At 49.8% G+C, this 13,153-nt stretch overlaps 1 protein-coding gene across 5 annotated transcripts in view; it reads left to right on the top strand.

The window, feature by feature from the left end:
- The first annotated feature begins 3,065 nt into the window (after window positions 1–3,065).
- The window catches only part of Hip1 (huntingtin interacting protein 1), a 122,712-nt gene continuing 112,624 nt past the window's right edge, over window positions 3,066–13,153 (top strand). For 4 of the 5 annotated variants that reach the window (XR_007589662.1, XR_007589664.1, XR_007589663.1 and 1 more), the window contains exon 1: window positions 3,458–3,637. Coding sequence is in view for 2 of the 5 variants with exons in the window: in XM_050129294.1 (XP_049985251.1) it covers window positions 3,518–3,637 (120 nt within the window). In the remaining 3 variants the exon portion in view is untranslated. Of the gene's footprint in view, window positions 3,174–3,457; window positions 3,638–13,153 lie in introns of those variants that run through there. The other variant, XM_050129297.1, reaches the window with a different exon arrangement.

The following is a 13,153-nucleotide window of genomic DNA, read 5'->3' as shown; positions in this document are numbered from 1 at the left end:
GGTGCCCTGGGCAGCCAGAAAAGGACATAGGATGCCTGGAGCTGGCGTTAATGATGGTTGCAAGCTGTGTGACGTGAGTACTGGGAACCTAACTCGGAACTTTGGAAAGGGCAATAATTGAACTCCCTCTCCAGACTTGTATAATTTTTTATTGTGTGTGTGTGTGTGTGTATGTGTGTGTGTGCCTATGTGGAGGTCAGACGACAGTTTTCAGGAGTCAGTTCTTGCTGTCTCCCACGTGGATCCCAGGGACTGAACTCACATTGCCAGCTGGGTGGCAGGTGCCTTTCCCTGCTGGGCTATCTCACTACTCATCTTACTTTTGACTGGTCTCGTGTAGCTGAGGCTGTTCTGGAACTTCCTATGTAGCCAAGGATGACCTTGAATTTTTGACCCTCCTGCCTTCTGAGTGCTGGGATTAGGGGCACATGCTACCAAGTTGCCCCAGGTTTATGTGGTATTGGGGATGGAAGCCAGGGCTCCCTGCATGCTTAGACGAGCACCATGAGAAATGAGCCCCCAGCCCTGGTTCCTTCTTTTCAACTTGCTGAGTTTCACAGGAAAACTATCTCGCTTGAATTTCCCCTTACCCGGTGTCTCCAAACCACAAATTCCTCATTCCCACTCTGGTTTACTCTAATAAGAAGTAGGCTGATCTCTTAATCCCTGTTTAAAAGGCCGGTGTTTATTGATGCTGTAAAATCCTAAGGGATCCTAAATCTGTTTTTAGCCGAGCCCAGTGCATAAGACAAGTGTGGAACTCGGAATGGGGACAGCAGGGTCACAGTGTTTGGAGCATTCGCTGTCTGTCCCCCTGGTGTTTTCCACTGAAACCGTTCCCTTGAGTACTGGGGGTGGTAGCTCAGTTGGCAAAGTTCTTGTGTTACAGGCACAAGGATCTAAGTTGATTCCTTGAATCCACATGAAACACACACATACCACCAATACCACCACCACCACCACCACCACCACCACCACCACCACCACCACCAACAACAACAACAACAACAGCAACAAGAAGACAAAGCAAATGTTGTGGTTCCTGCTTGTGATCCATGCAGCAGAAGAGGGGGGCATCCCTAGGGGTTTCTGGCATTTGTAATGAGCTCAGGACCAAAGAGAGACCCTGTCTCAAAAAACGTAAGGTAGGGGTCGAGGACTGGAGAGATGGCTCAGCAGTTACCAGAGGACCCAAATTTGGTGGTTCCCATGTGGGGTGGCTCACAGCCGTCTCTAGCTCCAGGGGATCTGACATGTCTTCTGGCTTCTTCAGGCACTTCTCCCCCCCCCCTCTCTCTCGTGTGCGTGCACACACACACTGGGCAGTCTCTTGAGCATATAGGAGACCTCAAAGCCCACTTCCACAGTGACACACTTGCTCCAACAAGACCACACCTATTCCAACAAGACCACACCTCCTAATAGTGCGACCACCACACATAGCCATAAACTCTGGGTTTCAGGGGACCCTACCTTGATGGATAAGATGCAAGATCAATAAGAGAATGATTACTGACATCAGCTTCAAGTCTCCATGTGCATGGGTGCAGTCATGCACACAAACATACACATGGCCACTTGGGAAGCTGGGGAATCTGTGGGTCATGGACCTCAGATCTCCACATGCACGGGTGCATGCTTGTGCACACACACACACACACACACACTGTCATACACACACAGTCACACACACAGCCACATACCTGCAAGCAGACTTCTTTTTACTGTGGGAGGCTGGGGTTCTGTGGGTCATGGGCATACAGGTGTGTATGCCCGTAATCTTAGCATTTATAGGCTGAGTCAGGATCGCTGGGAGTTCAGGGCTAGCCTAGACTTCTTAGTGAAACTCTGTTTTTGTTTGTTTAAGAATCCCACTGGTGCTGGGCGGTGGTGGCGCACACCTTTAATCCCAGCACTCAGGAGGCAGAGGCAGGCAGATCTCTGTGAGCTCGAGGCCAACCTGTTCTACAGAGGCCAACCTGTTCTACAAGAGCTAGTTCCAAGACAGGTTCTAAAACTACAGTGAAACCCCGTCTCGAAAAACAAAACAAAAACAAAAATAAAGAGAGAAAAAAAGAATCCCACTGGTGAGATAGTCCAGTGGGTAGATTGCTACTAAGCCTGACCACCCTAGTCAGATCCCTGGGTCCCGCGCGGTAGAACACAGATTCCTATTTGCTTTCTGACCTCCACAGGTGCGGCATGGGCACAACCACACACATGCGGCATGGGCACACCCACACACGTGCACACGGGTACATACAAATGCATGCATTAAACAAAAGGCAAGCATAGTGGCCCTTTCCTAGAATCCTAACTCTTGGGAAGAAGAGGCAAGAGGACCAGGGATTCAAGGGACTCGGTTACATAATGAGTATGATGCTGTCTTTAGTTAATTAAAGCATCGCTCAGTCAGTACGAGTGAGACCCGTTCTAGTGTGGAGATAGATGGATAGCATCACCAAACTGTTTAATGCTTAACGGTGCCATTCGTTTTGTTAGTGGAGAACGTGCAACTTTTGTTTTTGTTTTTGCTTTTCGCTGAGGAGCACATGTGGATGCCCTTGGCTGAAATCAGCGCAGGACGAGAGGGGTAGATCTGTGGGGCTTTCTACCAACAGGTAAAGTGGGGATGAAGTCTGGAAAGCTCTGGAGAGGTCACAGTCCAGTACTTGGAGACCCGGGTCAGCATTCCTCCGGAATGGGCAGACATTGGATGTGCCGGAAGGAGGACCACACTGACGTGGAGTTTCCCCACGTGCCCGGTGAGAACTGTGCAGCCAAGCTTCCCACAATAGATCTGCCGGTCCATGCCTCGGAAACTCATTTGAGGAACGCGAGGTGGCGCCGGCCGGAGCCCTGCTCTTATAGCTCAAGTACACTCAGCTGTCGAGGGCCCGGGAGGCGGTGCTTCAAAGTAGGGTGGAGTCTGCGAGGGCTGGTCCGGGACAGCCAGGTCCCGCCCCATGAAGATGACGGACAAGCCTTGCAACCAATCATGATGCTTTTGTGATGCTAAAGGAGATGAGAAGGTGGAGCGACGGATGTAGGGTGGCAACTAGTGAGGGAAGATTCGGTCTTGCCAGGTCCAGCCCCGTTGCGATGACAGACAGTTCTGCAGACTAATCACAGTGTATCTACAGCTTTCAGGGGCCCGGGAGGTGATGCACCAGGTAGGGAGCGGAGCCTTGGAGGGCAGGTTGGGACAGCCGCCCACCAGGTCCCGCCCACTAATGATAATAGACAAACTTTTAAACCAATCATAACGTGCTAACCGCCCTGAGGCGGGCCAGCCGGGAGAAGTGAGCGGAGCGCCTCCCAAGTGGGAGGAGGCGTGTGGAGGGAAAGCCTCTTGGAGAGATGGGGTGGGTCCTGAGGGAGATGGACAGCTCTATCGACCAATGGAAGATGAAAGCTGTCCCCGTTAGCGCCGGATCCCCGCGGGTAGGGCGGGGCGGGAGGCGCCGCGGGGATCCCGGGGCTGCCGAGGGCCCCTGACTCTGTTCGCCCTGGGAACATGGACCGAATGGCCAGCTCCATGAAGCAGGTACCCAACCCGCTGCCCAAAGTATTGAGCCGGCGTGGGATTAGTGCTGGGATGGAGGCTGCGGAGCGCGAGAGCTTCGAGCGGACTCAGGTGAGGCTCGAGAACCCTGGGGCATACCTGGGGCACCCGGAGTGGTGCAGAGTGCTGGAGAAGCTTAGAAGGGAGTGAGGGTCTTGCAGGCCCGGGAGGGGATTAGGTAAGGTGGCCGCAGTCAGAATCTTCTGGGGGTGCAGAACTAGGCGGGTCCCAGGGAGGTCAGGGACCTGGGGCATCCCTACTGGCCTGGGGACCAGGGTGCACTCCGCGGATCTGCAGATCCCTGAGGCTGAGCGGACGGGACCCGGTGAGCATCATCACGGGTCACAAGGGAGGCCAAAGGGAGACGCGTGGAAAGGGGGCTGATGGAAGGAGTGCCCCTGGGTAAGGGACTTGGCAGACACTTGGGATTTGCAACTGTGGGGACGCCGGTCTGGGAGTGTGAAAGGTACTCTGGGTCGCTTTATGTTCCTATGGACTTCTCCCTCCACGCCTCAGCATCCCGTTCAATGGTGCCTCAAACTTGGCTCTGAGCAGCCCCAGCTGTTGGCCTCAGAGGCCGGGCCGAAGGGGTCTGATGAGAAGGAATGTAGGAAATGCGAAGTGTGGCTCAACTTGGAAAATGACCCGGGGGACTGGAGGAATGGGGCGGCGTGCAGTCCGGGACAGGAATTGAGGCGCTTGAACTGTCAGACCCTGGCGTGTCGGGGATAAGCTGTCCAGTGAGACCCAGAATCCTGATTTGAGGTTTTGTTTTCGCCCTCCAAAATATGCCTGACCGCTAATAAGCAGACCGCCTTATTTGTCTGGTTTGACCAGGGCAGATGGCCAAAATTCCACCGTGGTTATCAACAAAACCACTAGACGCTTTTACCTCGAGCTTTTTTATGCTTGCTGTATCGATTGGACTGAATCAAGCTGGGAGGCGCGAGGTATAGCCGGTTCATCTGTATGTAAAATCCATTTCCGAGAATACAACCCTTAGGATCCCGCTGCCGAAGTTGTGCGGGTAGACAGATTCCCTTGTGCTTCTCTGGCTCTCGGAGTTCTACTTTAAAGGTCCAGTTGACTTCTGCCAAAGGCTGGTCCCCTGTCGTGTTCTGCGAGTAGGAAAGATCGAAGAGATAGGGAGGGCCTGTGTGTGCTATACATGGATTGTGCAAGAAAGAAAGCCAGTGTAGCCCAGGGGACTTCAGTCCACCTCTCGTTTCTGAGACCCTTGGATCCACTACGTGTGTCTGAGGGAAGGGAAGTAGGGTAGTTGAGGGGAAAGAGAAGCGGCCATTCACTTGCCTCTCGGGGTTCAACGGGGTTTGGAGTTTTTCCCTCAGATCTTCTGAACTGACCCCCTTTTTTAAAAAAAGAAAAGAAAGAAAAAGAAAATTTGCTTTTAGCCTTGGGTGTTCCTGCAAAAAAAAAAAAAAGTTTTCATATTCCCCCCCACCTCCTTTTTTTTTTTAATGAAAGAAGAAAAGAAACTGGAGCTATTTTATACCATCCGTTCCTTTGAGAACCTCAGATAACTCAAAACTGGAGCAATAAGTAGATGTAGGGTTTGAGCTTAGGACTTGGGGATCTGGCTCGGGGGTAAAGGCTCCTGCCGGCTAGTCTAGCCACCTGAGTTTCATCCCAGGAAGAGAACCAACCTGACCTCCACGCTCCTGGTGTACCATGAACATCCCCTGCGCGCACACACACACATACATCTAAAATTCATTCGAATTCTTTAAAAAGTTTGAACATAACGTGATAGAAATGTCGGCCTTTGAATGTTTCCAGCCACGACTAACATTTTCCCTAGCTCTCCAGGGAACACCCAACCTGGGGAGTGGTAGGCCAGTGTCTCATTTTGCCTTCTGTAGAACACTTGTAGTTAGCCAGATTTTATGTGTGTTTGTGTGTGCCCATGGCGGGTCACACGAGCGTGTGTGTGTTGAGGCAGACTACAGCAAGAGTTGTTGAAACTTTTTTTTTTTTTTTGAATCAGGATCTTACTATGTAGCTCTGGCTGGCCTAGAACTTTCGTCAGCCTCCCTGCCTTTGCTTCCCTAGAGCTGGGATTACAGGAGTGAGCTCCCACAATCCAACTCAGTTGTTGAAACTCTTCTGAGCTGGCAGACAGGGTGAGACACTCAGGAGGCAGAAGCAAGAGGATCCTTGCAAGGCTGAACCAGTGTGGTCTAAATAGCAGCTTCCAAGCTAACTGTGGCTATATATAGCGAGACCCTATCTCAAAAAGAATTTCAATAACGCAAAACCAAAAACATTGATTGGTATCTTAAGGGACCAAAGACCAAGAGAATTGGCAAAGGTATTATAATAATAATTGTAGCTAATTATTATGTTTGGAGGGCCTCTAAATACAGTTCTTTATTTGCTATCTTTAATCTTCACAAGGGCTGCTGGTGTGGTTAGCACCCCATTTGCTCAGAGGAAATTGAAGCCTGCTGAGGTTAAATAGCTTGCTGGGTACCACAGGTGGAAGTGGTCCCAACCTTTAACCACTGCCTTGTCCTGGGCAGATCCGGAAGACATCTGAGTTCTGTTCATTTCTTTTTGTTTTGAGACAGGGTCTCTTGGAGTTCAGCTGGTCTCAGGCTAGCGATGAAGACATGGGTGATCTTGAATTCCTGATCTTCCTGCCTCCACCTCCGAGTGCTGGGGTTGCAGGAGTGCCCCACCATGGCTGGTTTTATGCAGTGCCAGGGAATGGAACCTAGAGCTTCAGGCATGCTAGGCAAGCCCTTTCTACCAACTGAGCCACATCCCCGCCCCTAGGAGACGGTTCAGTTTTGTGGCCAAGCATAGGGTGATTTGATGTATGGGACTGTGTGCCCTCAGGCAAGCAGTCTAATTTTCCTAATCCTCAATTCCCTACCTGGAAAATAAAGATAATGCAGGGCTGGGGAGAGGGCTCAGTGAGTATGCTTGGTGTACAAGCATGAGGACCTGAGTTCAAATCCTCAGAACCCACATCCAAACAAAGCAAAACAGGGCAGTGCCTGTTTTAGCCAAATCAGTGAGATTCAAGTTCAGTGAACTGTCTCAAAAATAAATTAAATAAATAAATAAATAAGGTAGCAGGCAATAGATGAAAACACCCAATGTAGACCTCTGACCTCTACATGTGCGCACACACAGGAACATGCATCAGCACACATAAGTATACAATGCACATACACAAAATAAACATAAGCTTTAACCTTGCAGGTTTATGGTGTGGGATGCATTAAATAACAAGCATGATGGTATTTTGTAAATTATGGGGCACTGTCGCAGGAGCAGCCACTTCCAGGAAATCTGTCCTCCGTAACCATCAGCACTGTTTCAGAATGCCGCACGGCCACTGTCCCTTCTAGTGGCCCAGCCAGTGCTGTACCCCATTGTCACCAACTGTCCATTCAGCTCAGCACAAGTGTTGGTCAGATGTTAGGGACAAGAATAGGAGTTTATTTTTTGACCTTTTAAATTTTAACTTAACTTTTACTTACTGAATCAATTCTGTATTTACTAGGACTCAGTGTTCAAGAGGGAGGAAGCCTGGGAAGATGGCTCCGTGATATCTACACAAGTGTGAGGACCCGAGTTCGGATCCCCAGAACCCATATAAAGCTGGGAATGCTAACACACATCTGTAGCCCCAGTGTTCTTTACAGCAATATGAGGGTGGGGACAGGAGACTCCCTGGACACTCACAGGCCAAGGAGCTTGGAGTATGTCGTGACACACAACGAGGAATTGTGTCTCGAGTACGCTGGAAATTGACTGGCACCTGAGGTCATTTTTATGTCCTCCACATGTGTAGCATGTACACACACACACACACACACACACACACACACACACACACACGTTGTACAGCCAGGCTGGCCTCGAGTTTGTAGTTTTTATACCTCAGCCTCCCAAGTAACTGGGTTAATGGGCTTCACACCCTGATACTCTGGTATTGTTCTTCCTTCCTTCCTTCCTTCCTGAGGTAGGCTCTTATATAGCCCGGGACAGTCTCGCTTGTGCCCAAGGATGACCTTAGACTCCTGATCCGCCTGCCTCCCTCCTGTGCTAGCCTCTAGGTGTGCTCTAGTCCACTTGGCTTTAGTGTTACTTTTGTGAACGAGAATGCAAACTATGTATAATTATCATGAAATAGGTAATTAAAATTTTTTAATTAAAATCATTTATTTGTGTGTGCACGCGGGCATGCACATGAGGAGAGAGGAGGCCATCAGGCGGTCTCTCACAGAGCCCAGAGCCATGCTACAAGCTCTAGCCTCCTGTCTCTGTCAACCACCTCCAGCACTGGGCTTACAGTGGGTGTGGCCATACCCAACGTTGTTTTAAACGTGGGTCCTTTGGGATTTGAACTCAGGTCCTTCTACTTGTGCAGGAAGTGTTCTTACCCACTGAGCTGTCTCCCCAGACCTGTGCTTTTTAGAAGAAATTATTCTACGTAGGATCCGAAAAGCAGTTCTTCCCTTCCCCAAAGCTACTGTGCACTGAGGAGGACTCAGCTCCCCAGAAAGCTACAAGTGCAAGGATGTGGTTTGGTCACGACACTGAGAAGGGGGCAGAACTGCAGTGATGATACCTAGTTTGGGGAGCGCTTTACAGTTTATAATGAGTGATAATGAATGACGTCAGCCTTCAGAGAGCGTGACAGCTTGTTTTGCTCAGCCAGTGCTGATGTGTGAATGAAAGATTGAGCCCAGATTTCAGGCTCCCTGGGTCAGGCCCAGCACACCGCGATGCCCTCCACGCGGATATTTCTGGAAGGAGTCGGGGGTTACCAATCAGATGAAGGAAATAGCTTTACCTGAATTTTTATTTGCCTTTACTTATTTATTTTGTGTGTCTGGGTATGTATAGGTGTGGGGGGTATTGCCCGTGGAGGTCAGAGGACAACTGGCAGGAGTTGGTTCTGGCCTCCCACCGTGGGTCCTGGGCTTCGAACTCAGGTTGTCAAGTTCATCAGCAGGTTCCCCCCAGTTCTAGTTCATGAGACAGGGTCATCCTATATAGATCTTTGAATACATGATCCTCCAGCCTCAGCCACCCTGCTTGGCCCTTGCCTGTATTTACTGATCCCAAACAGGCTTTTCTCTGTGGGTTGTTTATTCTTTTAACTTTACTTTGGGGAGCACATACCATGACGTGGACGCAGAGACAAGTAAGATCTAGACAGGCCCCGGAGGAGCTCTGAGTCAACTGGGAGGCAGGGCTCTGTTGTGGTCAGAGGACCAAAGCGGCAGACCTTCAAGGGTGTTAAAACCAAAGGCAGGAAGGCTGAAGGTGTAGTTTAGCTTAGAGCCTTTGCTCAGAATAACCCAGTGAGAGGCTGGGGCGTGGCTCACGGTCTCGGGAGGAACTCGTGGCAGGGAAGATGCTCAGCAGGATCAGGAGGCAGCTGCTCACGTGGCATCCACAGTCAGGAAGCAGCGAGAGATGGATGCTGGCGCTCAGTTCAATTTTTCTTTTTTATTCAGGACCCCAGTCCATAGGATGGTAATGCCCATATTTAGGGTGGATCTGCCCACTCCCACCTAGACACTCCCTTGTGTGTGTACTCAAATTTGTCTCCTAGGTGACAGTAGACCCTCTCTGTTAACCCTCCTTGTCCCAGCCTGCTTGCTGTCTTCCTCCCCCTAATCTTTGGGGGATGCTGTCCTCACCCCACTTCTCTTTTATAACTGTCTGCTTCCTCTCTGGAATCTCTCACCTCCACCTGACAGTTTCTGTCCTCACCACGATATCACCTCTCTACATCTCCTTCCTGACTTCCTGTTCTGAGGGACCGTCTCCCTGGAGTCATCTACACCCTTCTCCATGCCCTGTGGCCCGGCCATCGGTCCCTTGTGCCCCTGGCCCAACCTCTTTCCTCCCTCTTGCCTACGCTGAGTGTGTCCTGTTGTCTTTACTCTGTTGTTTCAGTTCCTCGAGTGCCCGCCCTCCATACCTTTACATTTCTTTCTTTTTCTCCCTTCCCCTCCTCTCTCCCTTTTCTTTCTTTACTGACCATTTTTCTCAGGAGCCTTTGCTAGGGGCTGAGACTATAGCTTAGTTGGTAGACTGCTTGCCTAGCGCAAAGCCCTGGATTTCATCCCCAGCATCACATAAACCAGGCTCGTAAGTGTGTGTCTTTAATCCTCAGCACTAAACCTCGGAAGTGAAGGCAGAAGGATCAGGAGTTCAAGGCTGGGGCTGGAGAGTGGCTAAGAGTGTACGCCGCTCTCGCAGAGGCTCCGAGTTCAGTTCTGGGCACCCCCATCAAACTCCAGCTCCAGAGGACCGGACAACCTCTGCGGTCCTCTACGGGTACCTTCACACACATGCACACACATTCACACACATAATCAAAATTAGTAAAGCAGGCTGGATGGCTCAGTGGGGAAGTGTGCGTGAAGCTACCGAAGAGGGCCCAGGTGCACATCCCAGCAGTCGCATTCTGTGCGACAGGCACCTGTAATCCCAGTTTCAGGGAATCCAACACACTCTCTGGCTTCCGAAGGCACCTGCGCACATGTGGTGGTGCACATATATATGCTCAGAAATGAATCTTTAAAAGAAAAAAAAAAAGCCTGGGACTGGCTGCTCTTCCAGAGGACCAGGGTTCAATTCCCAGCACCCACAGTCTGGCAGTAACTCCAGTTCCAGAGGATCCAACACCCTCATACAGATATACATGTGGGCAAAACAACACTGCATAAAAAAAATACAAATAAATAAATTATAAAAAATAAAATTAAAAATTTAAAAAGCCAGGTGTGGTGATATACACCTTTAATCCCATCACTGAGGAGGCAAAGGCAGGTGGATCTCTATGAAGCTGACATCAGCTGGTCTACATATGGAGTTCCAGGCCAGCCGAGGCTACATAGTGAGACTGGGTCTCAAAAAACAAACCAAAAGTTTCATCCCCAGATTCTATGTGGTATACCACCAGGGTATTTGGCCTTGTGTAACTCAAACATATACCAGGCTTGGTCATGTATTCCGGGGAATCTGGGATGCTGTAGTGAGTTATCACATTTATACAAGCCCACATCCTGGCTTCCTGTGTCCATAGCTCCCTCGTGGATGTGGTTGTGAGTCTCATTGTCCATTGGGCGACCCTTGGTGCTGGGTGCCCGTTGGCCAGATATAAACAAAGAGCCGGAGAAGCGAGAAGTGGTGGTCTGTATCTGTACTCCCAGGTACTTAGAAAGTTGAAGCAGGAGGATTGAATGAAGTCAGGAGCTGAGGGCCAACATGGGCAACATTCTGAGACCCTACCTAAAAACAAAAATACAAAAACAAAGCCAAGTATGATGTTCTCACTGCTGCGACCAAATACTTGACCAAAGCAACTGAAGGGAGGAAGAGCTTGTTTTGGCTCACAGTTCATCATGGTGGGAAGTCATGGCAGCAGAGGCATGGGGCGGCTGGTCACACGGCACCCACCGTCAGGAAGCAGAAAGATGTGGACACTGGTGCTCAGCTCGCTTTCTCATTTTTTATTCAGTCCGGGACCCCAGCATAGGGAATAGTGTTGCCCACATTCAGGCTGGGTCTCTCTCTTCTGCTCAGATAAACTCTCTGGAAACAGAGGGGCTGGAGGGATGGCTCAGTGGTTAGGAGCACTGGCTGCTCTTCTAGAGGACCAGGGTGTAATTCCCAGCACCCACATGGCAGCTCACAGCTGTCTGTAACTCCAGTTCCAGGGGAATCTGATACCTTCATGCACATAAAATAAGATCAGATAAATAAATAAATACATAAAAGCCACTCACATAGACACGCCCACAGGCATGTCCTGGTTTGTTTTAAAACCTCAAACTCTACTGACTGAGCCACTTTGCCTAGATGGTTATAAATACCAAGGTGACAGAGATTACACTTGATGCTTTTAGGAGGACCGCAGTTTGGTCACTAGCGCACACAGCCTTCTGTGACTCCAGCTCCAGGGCTCTAATGACCTTTCCCGATGTCCTCAGACATTGTACTTACAGCTCACACAGAGAGATGCACAAACATACGCATACTAAAAGTCTCATGTCTCGCACACAGAGATGTGCACAAGTATACACATACTAAAATTCAAAATCTTAAAAAAAAAAAGATTCACCGTTAGACCCGGTGTCATAGCGTAAACTTACGATCCCAGCTGCTCAGGAGACTGAGTTTTAGAATCAAGAGATACAGGCATATATATGGTGCTGATCTTTTTCATGTAGTGTGTGAGTGTGTGTGTGTGTGTGTGTGTGTGTGTGTGTGTGTGGTCAGAGGACAGCTTATGGGAATCAGTTCTTTCCTCCCACCACAGGGGTCCTGAGGGCTCAACTCGGGTTGTCAGGTACATTTTCCTGATGAGCCGTCTTGCTGGCCCTTCACACTGATATATTTCTAGCAATCTTTAAATTGCTCTGTTGGATGCTTCTCTGTCTGGAGAATAGGGACCAGCTATTAGAGGCATGGGGCTCTCAGAACCTTGGGATCGCACTTTAGGAAACAATGGGAATAATTTTGCAGATTCCCTGATCCTCTTAGACACCCCCAAAGGTTCCTTACTTGGCTCGTCTTCAAGGCAATGAATGATCAGGGCTGCATCGTGTACCTGGGTCATTGGCTTGCATATTCTACTCCCTTAGGTGCAGTGTGGAGGATATGCGGGTGTGGCAAAGCCAGCCCGGTGCAGTGGGCCCGTGGCCAGTCCGTCTGCCGCTGCTTCCAGAAGCTCTGGCGGCCTGGACTGTTGCCCACCTAGCAAAGGGAATTTGTCAGTCCCACCTCCCGACAGGGTGGAGGCTGCTTCCTGTTTTCCTGCCCGGGAGGCAGGGAGGAACCCTGTTCCCAGCCCTGGGCAGCTCAGTCTGATACTGATGCTGGGAGACTAGGCGGCAGGCGCGGTTAAAACTGAGGGAGAGAGAAGCCTGTAGTTCTTGGCTGAACTCATAACCGCTACCACAGTTAATGCGATGGTGAGACAGTTCAGGAAGCCAGTGTGCTCCGTTCAGGTTGCCAGCACCGCCTGTGAGCCAACGACGGCTCATTGCATCCCAGGCCGCTTTTACCGTAGACCCTCTTTTGCGCCCCCAAACCCACTAAAGGTGCATCGCATCATCCATGGTTGTGACCATTTTCCCAGTACAGAGACTGAGACTCAGAGAGGTTAAGTGATTTTCCTGAGAGTGCACAGGAAAGCTTCGAGCATGGCACAGGTCTGATCACAGATGTCTGACACCTCACGCTGCCCAGGTTCGGGGATGGGTAGATATTAACGTGGTTAACACCATACCTGTCTTTACTTTTTTCAAAATAATTAATTTACACATTTGAATATGTACATGTGTGTGTTCCTACCTCCTAACATAGGTTTCAGGATCTAACTCGGGTCATTAGGTATGCCAGCAATCGCCTTCCACTGAGCCATCTCCCTGCCCCCACTCCTAACCCCTTTTAAAATCTCCTTTAAAGCTGAAGTCTTGTCTGTGGCTAGTATAGTAACCAAAAAAAAAAAAAAAAAGATACACAGATTAGATTTTCCCAATATTTTCCAACTGACATACTTGGATGTCTTAAATTCCTTCCAGGAAAAAA

This window comes from Alexandromys fortis, unplaced genomic scaffold (genome assembly GCF_014885135.2).
Source record: "Alexandromys fortis isolate MF-2015 unplaced genomic scaffold, M_Fortis_MF-2015_v1.1 scaffold_312, whole genome shotgun sequence".
Lineage (NCBI taxonomy): Eukaryota > Metazoa > Chordata > Mammalia > Rodentia > Cricetidae > Alexandromys > Alexandromys fortis.
The sequence above is the reverse complement of the archived record's forward strand: the minus strand, read 5'-3'. Positions and strand labels throughout refer to the sequence as shown.